The sequence below is a fragment of the Oreochromis niloticus genome, linkage group LG7 (assembly GCF_001858045.2).
Source record: "Oreochromis niloticus isolate F11D_XX linkage group LG7, O_niloticus_UMD_NMBU, whole genome shotgun sequence".
Lineage (NCBI taxonomy): Eukaryota > Metazoa > Chordata > Actinopteri > Cichliformes > Cichlidae > Oreochromis > Oreochromis niloticus.
The window spans coordinates 23,294,993-23,312,574 of NC_031972.2; the positions used below are offsets into that span (position 1 = coordinate 23,294,993).

Sequence of the window (17,582 nt, forward strand, 5' to 3'; positions counted from 1 at the left end):
CGGTGCACCAGTGTCCGGCTGTCTCGCTTCTGTCAGTGCGCCCCAGGGTGGCTGTGGCTACAATGTAGCTTGCCATCACCAGTGTGTGAATGGGTGGATGACTGGTTGTGTAAAGCGCTTTGGGGTCCTTAGGGACTAGTAAAGCGCTATACAAATACAGGCCATTTACTGTAGCATGGGCATGCACTAGTAAATAAAAATAACCGAGGTGCTAATTAATTGATAAGATATAATTACTTAGTAGCTATTAAAATAAATCACCTCGCTCTCTCATTGGTGGCGGTAACAGCGTGTATTGCGCAATATTTTTTGACACGTGTGTAATGGGAAATCATACATTTCATCAAGCAGCCATCTTACCTTCAGCTTGAGATATTAATCAGCAGATAGTTTAACTTTAGCCTTCAACGCTCTCCAGACATCCTGTCTAGTCCTCAGCAGCAAGCCACAGGTTTCACAGGCACTCCCTCCAGCTCCGAATAAAGCCAGGTGATTCATGGTACGGGGAGTAGGCCTCCTTTCTTTTTTTCCTACAGCATGCTGACCTCAGGGAGACAACGCTGCATGAATGAACTGTTTCGGTTCAAACTAAGGTCAGTTTTATGCAGCAGCATTGATTTACTGTAGTCAGCAGCTGAAGACATATTTTATTCTGTGGCTACACGGAGGGAGTTAGGTTTGTCAATGAACATGTCAATCTGCAGTTGTACTGCAGTTTTTAGACTTTTAAAATCCAGTTATTAAATGTGACTGTCTTTGTGAATGCTGTAGTCCTGTATCTGTAGCAGGTGTCATGAATATGAGAAATTCTGCATGATTTGGATCATAAAGCGTTACCTGAAGCAAATGCTACAAAATATGCTAAGAGGGAGCTAATTGGTATGCAGAGTTGTCATTGTAACTCACATATATTATGCATTTGATTCCCACATTATGTAAGCATATTGCTTTAATAGAAAATTCGCATGCTGTCTTTTCCTACTTTGATCTGAGGATTATCTATTGGTCAGCATGAAAGCTTGAGCAGATAGAAACTTATTATGCAACATCCCTGCTTATGTGGGCCCAGGGCTTAGGATGGTGCATTTAAGTTTTTGAGTGAATTTACAGAAAAATCTGCAGTCTCAGATTTAGCTTTGAAAAAATCAAATTAAAAGTCTTAAAAAAGAATTAATACAAATAACATTTCACTGCTCTGTGCACAGTTTGTGTTTATAGAGCCTGTAAACTGACGTGCAGTGACTGATATGTTTTTCCAGAGTTTCCAGTCAGGTGCGCAGTAAATCAGTGGGTCAGTTTGTCTTTTGTTTTCTCATCTCGTGTATCAGCTGTACTCTGTAGATTACAGATCTGTTTATACTAGCTTCCTGTGCCCAGTTGGTGCGCTGAACCATTCAGTTGAGTCTGTGCATGTAAAGTATGATTCATAGCTTCTGGTGCTTTCATATCTGAAAAGGCAGCGTGTGCGCCTGTGTGTAAATATGCGTTTGTGTGCTTAGATGGGGGTATGAGAGTGGGGGTGGGAGTGTGGTTCTGCTCCTCATTGGCTGATTTTTTTTCTCTCTGACAACCAGAAAACGTGATGCTGGCTGCAGAGGCACTGCAGTGTGTGCTGCAGCGAGAGAGTGAAGAGGAAAAGAGAGGCCAGCGTGTGTGTGTGTGTGTGTGTGTGTGTGTGTGTGTGTGTGTGTGTGTGTGCGCCTGAAAGAGCGAGAGAGAGAGAGAAGGGGGTGGGCAGGCAAAATAAGCCACATGCATAAGGAGGGAGCCAGAAGCACAGAGAGAGAGTGTGTATGTGTGAAAACACTGCGCATGTGTGACTGTGAGGTGCACTGACGGGAGCAGACGGAGGAGGAGAAAGAGCAGTGATGAACGGCAGTGGAGCCAAGAGGAGAGAGAACAGCAGGGGAGACGGAAGGGAGGAGAAGTGAGGTTTACCTGAAAACCAGAAGAAAGGAAGGAAGGAAGAAAGAAAGGGAAGGAGACATATGAGAGTCACAGCACAGAAGCTCATATCAGTGCACAGAATGAGCTGTATCATCTGAAGGAGGAAGAAGAAAAAAGGGATGGAGAAAAGGATACCGGAGGGAGACGTTCAGCCACAGCTCGGAGGAGAAGGAACAGGGTTACTGGAGTGAAGGACAAAAGGTTCCAGAGAAACGAATCAAGGGATGCGGAGCTCGATGAAAGTGGCCCAGAGACGTGATGTAGCCACCTGGCAGCAGCTTCCTCCATCTTACTTCCCCATTGATGCCTCCCTTCGCTGCTGCTAGTCGCTGATGCTTCTAGAAGAAGACTGAGAGGAGAGAGAGCGTCCTCCCTTGGACAAAGAGACCACACGGTTTGGTTTTACCTTCACAGTACGAACGATATCTCAACAAAAACGGAAAAACAGGAGCGTGGCGGCGACGCGGGACTGAAACAAGACAACTGCGTAGACAGGCAGGTGAGGCTCGCTGTGTTCTTCATGGTGAAGACGCTGAGGTTTTTGCGGTGTGTTGCTCCTCGGATTATCTGTGTGACCTGTACATTTTGGGTTTGAAAGGTGTGGCTCATGTATGTTGCATTCATAGCAGCGTCCTTCTGTTTTTTGTCTTTGTGCTTGAATGAAATAGACAGGCTTTGTTTTATTTTTTATTTTTTGCTTTGTTACATTAAGCTGGGATTTGTGTGATTGTTGCATCATGGCCATCCGTTTTGCAGACACACATACACACACAAACACACCCACCCACCTGGATGTATGAATGGAGACACGCGTGTGTGTCTGCAGAGTGGGACCTGCGCCTGCCTGCGTACTTATCTGCACAGACCACAAATAAACATTGTCCGGAAACTGTGAACAGATCATGACAGATCACTGATCATGTGTGAGTTTGGGTGTTAACAGTATATTGAGGTTTTCCTGTCTCTGGTTTTGACATTTGACAGACCTCTGCGTGGATGGACAACGGGGGCAGGAGGAGGGAGGGTGGTGGTAGCAGGGACGGGGTAGGAACGGGCTGTTCTGTAGCTGTCAGCATCTCCATATTGGCCATACATTGGCGCTGCAGTGAGAAAGCTCGGTACACCACCATGCTGTGATTGCATAACTGCTGCTCCCGAACGCACCCCTCCCACATGCAACCAGCACACTGAAGCCAGCCCATCTCACACAGTCCAAACATTGTGGCCACTGCACATTAGTCCCTCTGGAGCATCATCAGTGCCATCAGCCTTAAACATGTGCTGAGACAGCCTCTTTAAAGAGGAAAAAAAATCAATTGCCTCAGTCAGTCGAGCCACTGTTGTTGAAGAGCTCACCAGTTTTTGACTCCCTCATAAATCTTGTATGAGGTCCGTGTGAGGCATGAGACATGCAGGTTGTTGCTTTTATTTTACTGCCTGTGTGCGGCTCTGCCATGTTGCTGTGGGAGCTACACAGATGAGAACAAAGAGCACTTGGCTGTAATGAATTGTGAGGGAAAATGGCCGATGTCTGCCATGAATGACAGCATGCTTAATTATTTAAAACAACACCTCGCCGCTCATGCACTGAGCACTCTGTGCCCATCCAAAAACACAAACATCAGACTGCAGTCAGCCAGTCAGTCAGCTGACTGCAAACATGACAGATGGATGGTTGCAAACATGTGCCTAAAAATCCAGCAAATAGCATGGAGATGTATTTAAATGGTGTCATTTAAATTCTATTAGCTTGACATCACTTTATTGGATTATCAAGGAATGAGTGTAAGTGTTCAAAGCCAGGAGATTAGACACCTATATGGGGTTAAAAATAATAAGAAAAACAGGAATGTAAACAGGAGAAAAGCTCAGTTGTCTTTATAAAGTAGCAACCACAATTTGATTCCAATTGTAACATAAACCACATGAGTAACTCATCCTTTTGAATCAGCAACTTCATGATTTGCAGAGAAAAGCTGCAGCCAGCAAACATACAGTAAATCTGGGGATTTGCCCTCAGTGCCCACTAAGGTCACCACACATAATGCAATAAAAAATATGGCATAATATTTCACACGGGTCCGACTGGCCAGTTTTTTGTTTTGTTTTTTTACCAGCTGGGGTACGAATGTGGATGCAAATTTCAACATAGCTGGCATACTTGACAGACTACTGGTATGAGGTATCAGGGCACGATGACCCGATCCTCTGCTCTCTCCATCTGGAAAGATATATGGGAGACAGAAACGGTGACGGGCACATTTTCACAGAGAAAATGAGACAGACAGACATGGAGACTCGCGCACCGTCTCTATGACTCATTCAGAACATGGTGCCCTTCTCCTGCACTCCGATGTGCACAGGTGGAATCTATCCACTGTGATCAGGAGGACCAGGGCAGAGCGCTACGTAAATGTGTGTTAATAAATCCACCACTAAGTATACGACACGTTTAAAAATCCTAATTTTAGCGGCAGTTATCAGCCAGTTATCTGGTTTGTTTGTGTGTCCAGGAATGTAAAGGGTGGTGCCCTGTACGTGATGGGGAGTATGCTGGTGAGAATGTTCTCTGTGTGTGTGTGTGTGTGTGTGTGTGTGTGTGTGTGTGTGTGTGTGTAAATGCAGCTCTGTGTGTCTTCTAATGGTATGAGGAATGTGCTGCTGAGGCAGCCTCCTCTAACATCTCTGTGGTCAGCTCTCCTCTTCCTCCTCGTGCTTGTGATGATGAGGTCAAATGCCTGCCATGATTTCATTAGTGTAATAATTCCTGTGCAGGAAGATCCAGCTATGTACACACACAAACACACACACACAAACCGTGTCAAAGCTGTGTAGGGCTGCTGCAGTTTGCACTGTTAATATGGTGTCTTGGTAGAAGATGAGCTCCTTACATAACCGCAGAGGGTTCCGTTGGTTAGGAGGCGGCTGCGCCAAGGCTGGCCCATCAGCAAGCAATCTGCATCCGTTATCAGCCCTTTTCGTAACACTGTCACCAAATTAGAGGGTAATTTTAGCTTCTTCTACTCCCCCAGGCTCAAAGGATCCTCATGCAGTCTAGATACTTTATCAAATTGACCCTTGCCATTGTCAGACAGAGTTATTTTTACAAGCTCTGTCTAGACATGAAAGATCTTTTTTGATTAATAATCATTTGATCCAAATAGAGATTTCAGACTGAAAATTGCATTTTAGATAATGATATTTTCTGTGTTCTCTATATGAACATATGACAAAGTTTATTTGTGCTGCTGTGGTGGTGTTGTTGTTTTTTTTCATCTCTTTAAGGATCTACTACAGATTTTGTGTTTTAAGCTACATTTGGTGAAAACGTAGCTAAGACTATAAGATTAGAGAAAATAAACTTGTCTAAGTAAAATGCAGTCTAAAATGGACAAAACGAGATTTACAGTAGACCTATTAAATTATTTACTTTGGCTCATACAGTATATATGCTACATTAGTGTTCATATTCATGTCAAACATAGCTGAAGTTTTACATAATAAGTACAACTGATCCCCGTGAATGATGAGCTCAGGGCTCAGGCTGCTGTAAACTTTTGTTTCAGGTTGTTTTTCTGTTAGTGGCTCTGTATAATGTCAAAGAAAGGGCACATTCTAAATATGGTCATGTCAAGCACACTGCTTTCGCTGTTAGCACATCAGCTCCACCCACCTGCTGCTGGAGAGGGGCAGAGGGGCCACCAGTCAAAAGAAGGGCCTAAAGTGACAGTGGCATTAAAGTGGAGCCCAAATGGTTCATTTCAGCACCTCTTTTTTTTGCTTTCTTCTGATAAATACATGTATATAATGCCTCCGCACAACAACACCCATTCCAAGGTGCTCTGTATTATAAGATGAAAGACGCTGCAGTATTAGAGAGAGAGTCCCACTAACTTGGTGACAGTAGGGAGGAAAGACCTCTTCTTAACAGGAATGATATCTGGTAGAAGCTAGCTCCTGGAGGTACATCTGCTGTGACTGGGGTGGGTGGGTGAGAGCACAGAGAGAGACAGAGGATCAGCGAAAGAGTTTCATGAAGGCCTGGTATAATATAAAGAAGGATTATTTTAAACTTTGAATAATGTAAAGCTGCTGTCACAACATCCAAGCATTAAAACATGAAGCTGGAAATTAGCAAAGCAGGTCCCCTTTAAATCTGTGATCAAAGACATGATCAAAGAATAAAGTATAGAAAGCAAAAAAGTTGGTCTTTGCACCTGACCTTAAATATACGGAATCCATGAAATAAGTTTGATATCTAGTAGAAAAAATTGTAAAAATAAAGTCAAGTGTTTTATGCCAATTATTAAACAAATTGTGACATCAGTTAAACGTGTCCCACAGCATTAACATCATATAAAAGCAGCCACAAATAAAAGTCTGTAAGCTATATCATATACATTCTTGTTTTCTTTCTCTTTGAGAATTCACACGTAAATATTTTTTGAAAGAATCAAGGTTTTTAAATGAAAGTGAGATGGCACTTTGTCTTAACTGCCAACACCACCGAGCCTTGTGAAATGTACAAATTTTATCAATGTCGACTGTGTGCGCAAGAGGATGAGAGAGGCTGTTTTTGGGAGGAGTGTTGTGGCATTGCAGCACTGTATGATGGTGTAATTGTGAATGATGTTTGCTCACACCTATGCCTGTGTGCAAGTATGTCAAGAGATTAATAGAGAGCAGATAAATGGGAGAAACAAAGCCTAAAATGGCTCGCTGCAGAGTAATGAGCTAAAGCACTTCCGCCGTCTGCGTACATCTTCCTCATTCAGCGTGAATCTGCAGCAGGGGTTGGGGGCAGGAAACCACTGAGAAGTGAATAGATAAACAACCCAGAAATAGAAACCAGGACCTGTGCTGTGCTCCCTCTTCTCTCTCTCTGTCTTTTTTTTTTTTTTTTTTTTTTTTTTTCCTCCTTGCCATGTAGGTCACCTCCTCTGCTCAGTTTTTTGTTTTTCCCCTCTCTCTCTAATGAATCATCACCGCTGACAGCCACGCGGAGAATGAAAGATGTGTCATCCTCCCTCTTCTGCTTTTCGACAGCTTTTGTTTTGGTCAAGCTAAAAAAAAATTTCATCTGTGCATTTGTTCTTTCTCGCAAAAAAACCCACACGCGCTATGACACAAGCTCCCCATTGCTTGATTGTAACCGGTTCCCACGCGTGTTGGAGTCGGACTGACGCAGCTCAGATGATGGCTGGGTGTTGACAGGAAGCAGGAGGAGTGACAAGAGTAGGCCTGCAACTTGTGGCACAATCACCTGCTCTAACCACACGGTGTAGCAAGCTGTGACTTAAAATACATGTCAGTTACACTTACTGGGGGGGTTGCAGCGGTCCCAGCACCGTTTACTTTCTGTAGACGATATAGGTAAACTGCTAGTATTTTTGAAGGCTGCGAGAAGAGTTTAGAGGTGATTGCTTTGTTTGGGGTGGCACAAATGTTCAGTTTATCTTTAAACTACTCATGTAAGCCTAAAATAAGAAGGCAAAAATAAAAAATACATTTGATAAAATGCCCCTGGTCAAGATTATCAGCACTATGGTGAGGCACTTCATGACTCAGTGCTTCTTCAATCCTTGCTGCAGTGTTACCAGAACATTAGTGCAGTCTACTACACTGAATGATAGAGGCTCAAATGAATAAAGAAAGGCATACACTGAGTGGTAACTTTGTTAGGCTCATTCCAGGCCCTGTGTTTGTGATTCTTTCACCATTGCACATTAGATATCAGCACGATCTTCAGACCTGGCAGCATGCTGGTTGTGTTTAGTCACAGGAAGGCATGCTCCCTGTGCTGTGCCCCAGAGCGTCTGGAAACATGATATTTATCTGTCTTTGTAGCGACTCACCTGAGCCAAATGTCAAGATGCAGAAGGAAGTAGGACCATTTTTTTACCCCTTAATGAACTGTTGTGATATCCTCTGTCATCTGAATGAAAAACAATCTGCACACAGATAGACCGAAACAAATTCCAGTCGGTCACACGCAAATATTTGGCACCATTTAGAGACAGTAGAGATTTTTTGAGAACCAATGCTAAAACTATTTTGTTTCTCTTTTTCTTTCTGATCACAGGTGGATGGACCAAAGGAATCCAGTTACTGAACTGAGGCACCAAACTGTTACCACTCTTTCTGCTTAGCTGGGACGACTATCTGAAAGTCCAAATAAACCACCCTTCACTCCCACCTCTGAGGAATTCAGGAGCCTTGGAGGTTTAAAGAGTCATTGGAACAGCTGTTATTTTTTTTGGAGCATTTTATGGCACCTTCCAATAAAAGGCCTCCTCGCTACTTCTTATCACTGAGCCAGTTCAATTCAACTTTATTTATATAGCGCCAAATCACAACAACAGTTGCCTCAAGGCGCTTACTGCAAGGGTCACACAGGGTCAGCTGACCAACCTGGACCAAGAATTTATTCTTTCGTTCTCACGCACTCAAGTTGATGTGTAACACATCCGCAGCCAAAAACAGGAAGCTAAGCAGTGGGGCTGAGCAAGAAACATATTTAAAGCCTTAGCAGGGCACAGGATATCGTTTCAGACAATACCTCGTGGACCTTTCTGAACTGCCTGTAATCAAACTCTCCACTAAACCTGTACTGTATGTGTACATGTGAGAATCTGTGTGCATATGAGATTATTTATTGGTGTTTATCTCTGTGCTGAGCAGTTCTTGTGAGTGAATAGCCATCAGAGACAGCACAGAACCATCAGCATAAGTGAGTTAAAACAGCAACAAAAAAAACTACCTTTAAGTAGTCAACACTGGTCCGATACTGTAAGCTGGACTGTTAAGTCATCTGTACATATTAGCTGTGACAGAATAAGAGCTACAGATTGTGGTGCTCTGGCAAAGCTCTCCTATCTGTCTCCACCTCATAAAGACTCAGGCTGACAACAGTGCCCACCAAGGGAGGGTGTGGGGGATCTCTGAGGGAAACATGGAGGGAACCATCCGACCCCATGTCCCCTCTAATGGCTGACTTCAAAGAAGGAGTCTAATCTTTTTTGCCCTCGCACAGAACCAGGCAGACTTGTCTAGCGCTGATAAGAGCCATAGCTCCTCTCTTTCCCACCTCCAAAATCGTGCGAATGTCCTGCCTCAGGCGTCAGCCCGTGACCATCCCGATGGACACCGTCAAGATCATCCAGTCTGAGAAGTTTCCCAGAGAGTGTCCTGTGCCCGTCACCCAGCCACGCTATGCCCCGCCCCCCAGAGTGGCGTGGGACGGTGGAGGTGAGGGCGAGATCATCGTCAACCAGGCCTGCAGCGACCTAACTTTGGACATAGCAGGGTCTCCCAGGCCGATGGTGTCCGCCCCGGCCCCCGTGATGCGCAGGGAGCAGAGCTTCCTGGCGCAGCGAAAAACCAGTGCCAATGAAATCTGCTACCACCAGTTCCACTACAAGATGGACGACGTCATAGTCAACCAGTACGTGCTGCGTTCCTCCTCCACCTCCTCCTCCTCTTCTTCCTCCTCCTCCTCGGGACCCGTCATGCCGTGCGAGCCCCTGGATTGCCCTACCTGTGGCCACACATACAACTTTGCCGGGAAGCGGCCGCGCATCCTCTCCTGCCTGCACTCGGTGTGCGAGGAATGCCTGCAGATCCTCTACGAGTCGTGTCCCAAGTACAAGTTCATCTCCTGCCCCACGTGTCGGCGTGAGACGGTGCTGTTCACTGACTATGGCCTGGCTGCTCTGGCCATCAACACCAGCATCCTGAGCCGCTTGCCCTCTGACCCCAACGGGCCCGTGCAGTGGGGCGGGGACGCCGACCGCAGCTGCTACCAGACTGTGCGTCAGTACTGCCAGTCAGCCTGCACCTGCCAGATTGCCAACCCCTTGTCTTCCTGTGGTATCATGTAGACAAGGAGGGACACTACAGGCATGACTTGACGCTGCTCTACCACCACCACCACCACCACTTCTCGTCTATAAGCTCTGCCTGTTCTGCCAATTCCCCCCTTCACTCACACATACAGTAAATAAAGCCCTCCATAGATGTTATCTCTATATATTTAATAGCACAGATGGATGCTGTGTGGGACTAATGGATGCCGGTGGTTCAATAAATAGTAAATAAATGTATTTTATGTATGGACTGGAATCCTGTTCACCCTCTCTCGTTTGGTTGGACGTGTTTGTCTTTGTTGACATCTCTTTACATGGGAATGCCTGGGAGGTCCATCTCCCCCAACCTAGGTGAATAAAGATTATCTAAATGAGAAAAAGTGCCTCTGTGTGGCCTGCACTTGTTGGGTGGGAATCATAGGGTACTCACAATACTGACTTTTAAGTAAAATAATAATAATAATAATAATAAAGACCTACACAATGACCATTTTGTGACAGGATTCAGATGAAACCCCCAAAACTGTCTTCAAAAATGTACAATTTTTGAAAAGCAAGGAAATTTTAAAGGCAGTTTTACCACATGGAACCGTTCTAAGTTTCATAAAAAATTACTGGACAGTTTATTAGGTACACCATGTTAGTACTGGTTTGGACCACCCTTTATTCTTTGTGGTACAGATTCAACAAGGTGGTGGAAACATTTCTCTGAGATTTTGTTCCATTTAACATGATAGCATCACATAGCTGCTAAAAATTTGTCAGCTGCACATCCACGAGCTTCTTATCCGTAAAGGTGTTCTAATGGAATGAGATCAGGAATCTGGAGGCCAATCCCTTGAGGTGGTCTGAGATTTGGGACATGGTTCATTATCCAGCTGGAAGCAGCCATCAAAAGATAGCCACACCGTGGTCATAAGGGGATGGACAGCAACAATACTCAGGTGGGTTGTATTGTATTTCTGTAACAATACAGAAAAAACACTATTACACCAACATCAAAACCCTGAACCAGTCATACAAGATAGCAGTACCCAAATTCTGACCCTACCAATCTTAATGCTGTGGAAGAAATCAAGAGTCATCAGACCAGGAAACATTTTTCCAGTGGTCTGTAGTAAATTTGCTTCAAGGTTCAATATGTTGTGTGTTTAGAGATGCTCTTCTGTACACCTTGGTTTTAAATAGGCTGTTGTTTAAGTTGTCTTCCTATCACGCCATTCTTGTTTGACCTGTGAAATCAACAGGGTGGTCAGAGAACTGCTGACCAGTGGATATTTTCTCTTTACTCTCTGTAAACCCTGGAGATGGTTGTGCTGAAAACTCCTATTAGATCAGCACTTTCTGAAATACTCAGACCAGCCTGTCTGGCACTAACAACAACAACATGCACATGAGTCACTTAAATCACCTTCCCCATTCTTCTGATGCTCGGTTTGAGCTTCAGCAGGTCATCTTGACCACGTCTACGTGCCTGAATGCAGTCCGTTGCTGCCATGTGATTAACTGATAAGAAATGAATAAGTTGAGCCTATGAAAAGGTGTACCTAAGTGGCCACTGAGTGTAACTCTTGAACTCCTGATGGTTTAAAATTCTAAATAACAATAAGAAAAAAGAGCAACATTGTTTAAACTGCAAGGTCTAAGGTATGTTTTCACATTAAACTCTGTGTTAGGTAATCATGGTTCTTATACACATGAACAACCACAGCTTCATTTATCACACTGAAGCATGCTTCCTTTGTGTTGCCAAATTACAAGAAGACAAAACTCAGGAACTTCAGTGAAGTATTTGCATCATTCTTTTATTTGACATTTGCAGTATAGCCTGCTTTAAATTGTTAAAAACAGTAACAAATGACATTTTTGTTATGCTAACTGTAAATAATGAGAGAACCAGTTATCCATTTACTTCCCAGTCAAAAAAAAAAACAGTACTGAAATTGCCTTTATTTATCAATATGAAGTTTTTAGAAGCAAGTATACGTTTTGCATTCATATAATACAGCAGGATGGTGCATAAATGGATGAATAGGAAGTCGTTTTAAAAGCGGTTAAAGTGCTTGTAGTTTTGAAGAAAAGCCTTTTCTCCTCAGAATCTCTAACATCGAAACATCAAGCCAGACACTGTGGTCCATTTATACAGTTTTGTCTTTCCTCTTGAACAGCTGGCTCAGCCTTCGACGGGTCGAGTTTTTCTCAGATGGCTGCATCTGTTGGCTTTAGAGATAAAAAATTCATTAGAAGGAGATGAAACGAGTGAACGTGGAAAGCGGAGGTTGCATTTGTGCTGCGTTTCATGAAAAAAAGGACAAAATGTTCAAGAGGAGCAGATGCATCGCCTGAAAATCAGCTCTCACCAAGACTTCCTTATCTATCATGCATTAACTGTGGACCACTGCATCACTGTGGCTGGTTGCCATGTTGGAGGAATGTACACATTTCCTCCGAAGATCAGGCATCATAAGAGATTAACACTAGTGGCCCCTTAGAGGCTACTGCTATAAATAACACAACTCACCTCCTTTTATATGAAGCAGTAGACCCCTCTCTTCTCAAAGACAGGATTTTTTTCCTCCAGTTCATTTGAGGTTTTTTTGTCTCCTCCACTGTGGATTCCTGAAGAGGAAAAGAAGATTAAGAGTACATTAATAAAATAACATATTTCTTAGTAAACACAAACACAATGCAGGTATCACTTATCACTTATAATTCATAATATACAAATGTATTTCCTCTTTTTTATTTCTCATGTTCTACCTGATTTTCTTGGTCTTCCTCAAGCTCCTCCAGTAAGTCATGTGTACTCATATGCTGCCCTCTGCAGTCTGCATTCACTTTTTCTGCACCAGGAACACACATAAGGTTTCATGAACGCAGAAAGTACACATTCTTTTCAACAAATGGACAAAAGTACGACCATAAGAAGTAATTAGGATAAAAACAGAACCGTAGGATGATAACTCACTTAAGTGCATCATGGCAAGAGTTGTATCTGAAGCTGATCTCTGCCGAAAATGTCCGTATTTCCGCTGCTTGGGTTCACTGCTAACATGCTCTGCATTTACTGTATCTTCAAGGCTTTGACAAGTGGTTAAGTCCTTCTCTGCAGTTACAGAGTCAGTCTGACAGATGTCAGGAGTCTAAAAGAAAAAAAAGTGAGCTTTTTAATTCATATAGGTCTCCAGATTGCAGGAAGACTTGTCATCACTAATTTGACAAACTCGTGTCAGTTTTACTACCTGTTGAAACTGTTAAGTTCTTAACTGTGAGACATTAAAGCACCTTGAGGCGACTGTTGTTGTGCTTTGATGTCTCACAGTTAAGAACTTAACAGTTTTTATATACATAAAACTGAATTGAATTGAACTGAATTGAATTCATACACTAAGAATTACCTGGCTCACTTGGAAGACTTTCTGTTTTACGAGGACGTCTGCCTGCAAATGCAGCGCTCGGTTTTCCATCTGCTGCCTTGCAATATCTTCTAGCTTCTGACACACCTGCTCCAGGTAGATGAACCCAGGACTCAGTTCTTTTATCTCATTGCAACCAAAGTCCTACAAATGTCAAGGAGCAAAACAAATGTTAACTTAAAAATCCTGCTGTTTTGTTACAAATACACTGCACACATGTATTCTTAAAAATATTTATGATAATGTTTAGGTTTTACCAAGCTGATACTATGGCTGATACTACTGGTAAGTCACCACTTGAGTCAACCAGCTAGGGTCTGCGGGTCACTTGGACCCTCTACAGTCACTTATCCTACCTCACACACCGCTTACTGATCACCAGCTTTGGGCGAAACAGAGGACTGTAGACCTGGTGTGCCTATGTTGTACCATTTAACTGTTAGCTATGCTCTTTAATTTGCATTTCTCGTTCACAGGAACTTCAGTGGTACCATGAGGAACGACTTCACCAGGTAAAGGGATCCTGGGTGAACGTGGCAACCTTGTGATTAGTGGACAACCATTTCAATGAGCAGTGCTTTTGTTTTATTTGTATTCGCCTCTGTCAGTGCACCCCAGGGTGGCTGTGGCTACAACGTAGCTTACCATCACCAGTGTGTGAATGTGTGTGTGAATGGGTGGATGACTGGATGTGTAAAGCGCTTTGGGGTCCTTAGGGACTAGTAAAGCGCTATACAAATACAGGCCATTTACCATATTTGTATGCTGAAGCAGCAACTCTGTTGTCCATGTGTTGTAGCCAAGACAGTCTAGCTATTGCACAATGGCTTAGGTTTTATACATGTTCCATAACTCCTCCCCTGGCTAAAATATTTGCAAGGAAATTTTGTGCAGATATTACTTCTGGGAGTGTGAAACTCTTCCATGATTCCCCTTTTTTAAAATTTAGCACCACTATGAAACAGACCTGTTTAAAACATCTCAACACTTTATTAAAAAAAACAACAACAACTGGATTTTCGGTCCCGTGACCGCCTGCAAACTTGATTACAAGCTGTGAAGCCAACATTTGCACATGCCACAAATTTGAGTCATAACCTTTTATTAAAACAGGTGTCAAAAGATGAAACAGTCGTGGCAGTCATACTATCAACCTTTTCATTGTGCATTATAACGCTTCCTCTAGGCCACGAGGCAGAGTGGCTAACTGCCAGTAGAACTGCCTTAGGCTGTCTCCAAGTTCCTGTCAGGGTTAAACTGATTAACCTGCAGTTCTGCTGATTAACGAAAATCCCACTTTTTGTGCAACATTACTGCGATTCTCTGCAAATTTTTACATAGCGCTTTCTTAGGGGCCTAATGTCACCATGCCTGTGGTGTTTGGAGCTCAATGAGTGTGTTAGCATGTTAAATGAAGCAATTTATTATATTACTTTCTCAGCTTATTAAGTTCAGATGAGTTGAGATGAAAACTTAACAATGGAAATCACAACCTGTTTAGTTAGAATACCCACATTCATCTGACTGACACATTCATACGCATCTGATTGCATGTAATTACAAAAGTATATAGTTAAGTAGTTGTAACAACTTGGCTTTAAGTAGCTTCCTTGTATTGCATTACCCAAAGCTATTTAAGCTTGGCCAAACGAATACAAGAACAAACTTATGACACACACCCAGTGGCTAAAAACAAAGCATTGTGAACTAAATGCATTCAAATGGTTCAGTTAATCCAGTTTCTTCACCTCTGTGCACTGTCAGCGTGAACTGGTTTTCACATTTTTCGAGAATTGAATCCAATAATCTCAATCTTCAACACCCAAAATCATTTTCCAAAACAAAGCCATTTTTTCTGCCCTCTGATTAACGAAGTATCTCTCACATTCTGAAAAAAACCCCCACAGACTTCTCCCCACATGTCCTATATCCATTCCTCACATGCCTGCTAACTGGGCAGACTGGTTTATGAGCCCATGCGCCGACGACGGTCTTGTGAAAGATTGTTGAAAGAGATCCCGTCTGATTAATGACATGCCTGCCTTACTTTGAATATGAAAGCAGCTTTCTGTGTTGCAACCCTCCGGAAAAAGTGGAGGGCCTGTTAAACCTCTTGTAGAGTCTATCAACTGTTCCTCTAATGTCTGGCTTGTGCCGTGCAAGATGGTACATGTAACCGTGACTAAATTATGTCATCCCGAAACTGGCCCCAGAAAAGCACAAACAGAAACCAGACACAAGATTTGAGTGATAGAGTATCACTATGGAAAACACACAAAATCTTAAAAGATTTAAAGCTTGGTTCATGATAGAATAGCATCTCACCTCTGATGTCCGCCTGTTACTCTTCATAGACTGAGTCCGTGTGCACATTTCTGACATTGGCTGAATGGAAACAGGTGGACTGACTGTCCTTCTTTGGTCAAGTCTGTCTGATCTTTGACCTCTTACTAACTCCGATGTGTGCCGTTTGATAGAACAAGACTGTTGAGGCCGCCGACTGAGCATTTCTTCTGGTGCTGGGGGCTCTGAGTTGCCCTTTGAATACATAGATTCAGTCCTTTGTAGCGCTTGCTCTAATTTAAGGTGCAAGGCAGTACAGTCTTTCCGAGCGCTGCTGGAACATAGAAGCGAGGATGAAGAAGAGGAGCAGGTGGGATTGGGAGAGGAGAACACAGGAGACTGCGCTGTTAATGCTGGAGTGAGATCTTCTCCTTCTATTTCTGTTGAGGCAAAGGAGGATGTACCACGAAAACATGTGTCACAGCTGGCCGTCTCCACTCCAGAGTCCACTGATTCTGAGCGCCCGTTTGTTTCCATCTCTGAGGAAGGTGTTGGAGGGTCTTTAGCATTGCGCTGAAGCCACTCTGAGTCGGGACTTGTGTCTTCTTCAGTTACCCAAGTCTCCATGAGGTTTCCAAAGCTCTTGTACAGATTCATGCTTGTTTCGTCCTTTGCACCTGTGCTGCCAGGCTGAAAGAGGAAAATGAGCGAGGCACCAGCTCAGACAACCCACGCAGTCATTTACAGAGATGAACTAGAATTCACAACATGCCTTCTGATTCGCCTGTGCACCTTCACCACGCCCATCCCGGTCACAGCATGAAGCTGCATGTTGATACCTGCTCTTTCCTGTCGCTAATTACTTGGAAAAGAAGGTGACTCAGATGCAATGCAGCTGAAATGTTGCATTTGTCCTCACACCTGTAACAACATCCAGAATATGACATGAGCAAGCCCCAGCATGGCCACACATCTTCAACCTGGGAATCGTGTGTAATTACAGGTGAAATAACAATAATAATAACATGCACTGAGCTTCTAAGAAAGTGAGGTAGAAATGAAGGAATGCTGATATTTAAGGTAAATCATGTTTGAGAGCTGCCATTTATGTTACCCCCACGAGATAAAAGTGGAAACATACTGACGTTCCTCAGTGCAAGCAAAAGAGCTTGATTGATAAACGCTGCTTCGTCACTTCACAAAACTCAGGTTTATCTAATCCCCTAGGCATGTGCAGCACGGACGGTCATGTCTGCTGCATTCCCCAGGTGAGCAGTGACAGCACGGGTCATCTGAGCAAATGCAAAGGCTCCTTCGCAATCCTGGAAACACTGAACAGACGAGCCCGTACATTTGGTTCTCACAGCAGTGTTTGTTGTCATCCTGATAAATGCTAATTTTAAATATTTTCCTTACTTGAAAACGTCATCCCACTCAGTAAATAACTTTTAAGGATACTTATTCAGTCGTTTTTATATATACATACATATATATATATATATATATATAGGGATGCAACGATACCAATTTTTTCAAACCGATCCGATACCGATACTTGGATCTGAGTACTTGCCGATACCGAGTACAAAAACCGATACTTCTACCACACACAAGTTAAACTTAACCGGTAGTAAAGAAACGACCCCACACAACTCTTTAACACAAACGAAACGTTTACTGAACGTAAGGGCAGAGACAAATACTGTACAACACATCCCTTTTTTATGATATTGATATTCCAATTCCTTAACCAAATGAAATACACTGTATAAATGAAATAATTCCCTTTCAAATTATATTAAACAACCCAACTTATGTTATCACCTTTTGGTAAGTGACTCACTAATATACACTCCAAAACACGTTATATAAATCCACTAAACATACAATATTCACACATGGGCCCCACACACACTCACATTCACATTCACACTTGTTGCAGGCCTGTTTGCTGCTCACGCCGGACGATGGAGAAAAATCCTCTTCTCCCCAGTAAGAGCACAAAAGTCTGACTTACAGTTCCATTGCTCGGTAGGTCGCCATTCACCAGTCCCACACTAAATCCACTCCC

At 43.2% G+C, this 17,582-nt stretch overlaps 2 protein-coding genes across 3 annotated transcripts; one reads left to right on the forward strand and one right to left on the reverse strand.

The window, feature by feature from the left end:
• Positions 1-440: 440 nt before the first annotated feature.
• Positions 441-10,195, forward strand: rnf208 (ring finger protein 208). Of its 2 annotated transcripts, none has more exons than XM_005451315.4 (2): positions 441-593; positions 8,030-10,195. In XM_005451315.4, the coding sequence occupies exon 2, from the start codon at positions 9,051-9,053 to the stop codon at positions 9,825-9,827; it is 777 nt and encodes a 258-aa protein (XP_005451372.1). In that variant the 5' UTR covers positions 441-593; positions 8,030-9,050; the 3' UTR covers positions 9,828-10,195. The 2 variants fall into 2 exon arrangements, with proteins under 2 accessions (XP_005451372.1, XP_025764748.1); XM_025908963.1 differs by lacking the exon at positions 441-593 and adding an exon at positions 1,638-2,446.
• A 1,396-nt stretch (positions 10,196-11,591) lies between these two features.
• Positions 11,592-16,917, reverse strand: si:dkey-106l3.7 (uncharacterized). The gene is made up of 6 exons (XM_005451316.4): positions 15,554-16,917; positions 13,211-13,372; positions 12,781-12,955; positions 12,573-12,655; positions 12,334-12,431; positions 11,592-12,032 (listed from the first exon to the last, which is right to left on the reverse strand). Exons 1-6 carry the CDS (start codon positions 16,166-16,168, stop codon positions 11,951-11,953), a joined length of 1,215 nt encoding a protein of 404 aa, XP_005451373.1. The 5' UTR covers positions 16,169-16,917; the 3' UTR covers positions 11,592-11,950.
• Between the last annotated feature and the right edge of the window lie 665 nt (positions 16,918-17,582).

Coding starts and splice junctions, on each gene's coding strand:
- rnf208 (XM_005451315.4), top strand. CDS start 9,051: ATGTCCTGCCTCAGGCGTCAGCCCGTGACCATCCCGATGGACACCGTC.
- si:dkey-106l3.7 (XM_005451316.4), bottom strand. CDS start 16,168: ATGAATCTGTACAAGAGCTTTGGAAACCTCATGGAGACTTGGGTAACT. Junction 13,373..15,553: donor GTAACAGGCGGACATCAGAG/GTGAGATGCTAT, acceptor TGACATTTGTAG/GACTTTGGTTGCAATGAGAT. Junction 12,033..12,333: donor ACTGCTTCATATAAAAGGAG/GTGAGTTGTGTT, acceptor TTATCTCTAAAG/CCAACAGATGCAGCCATCTG.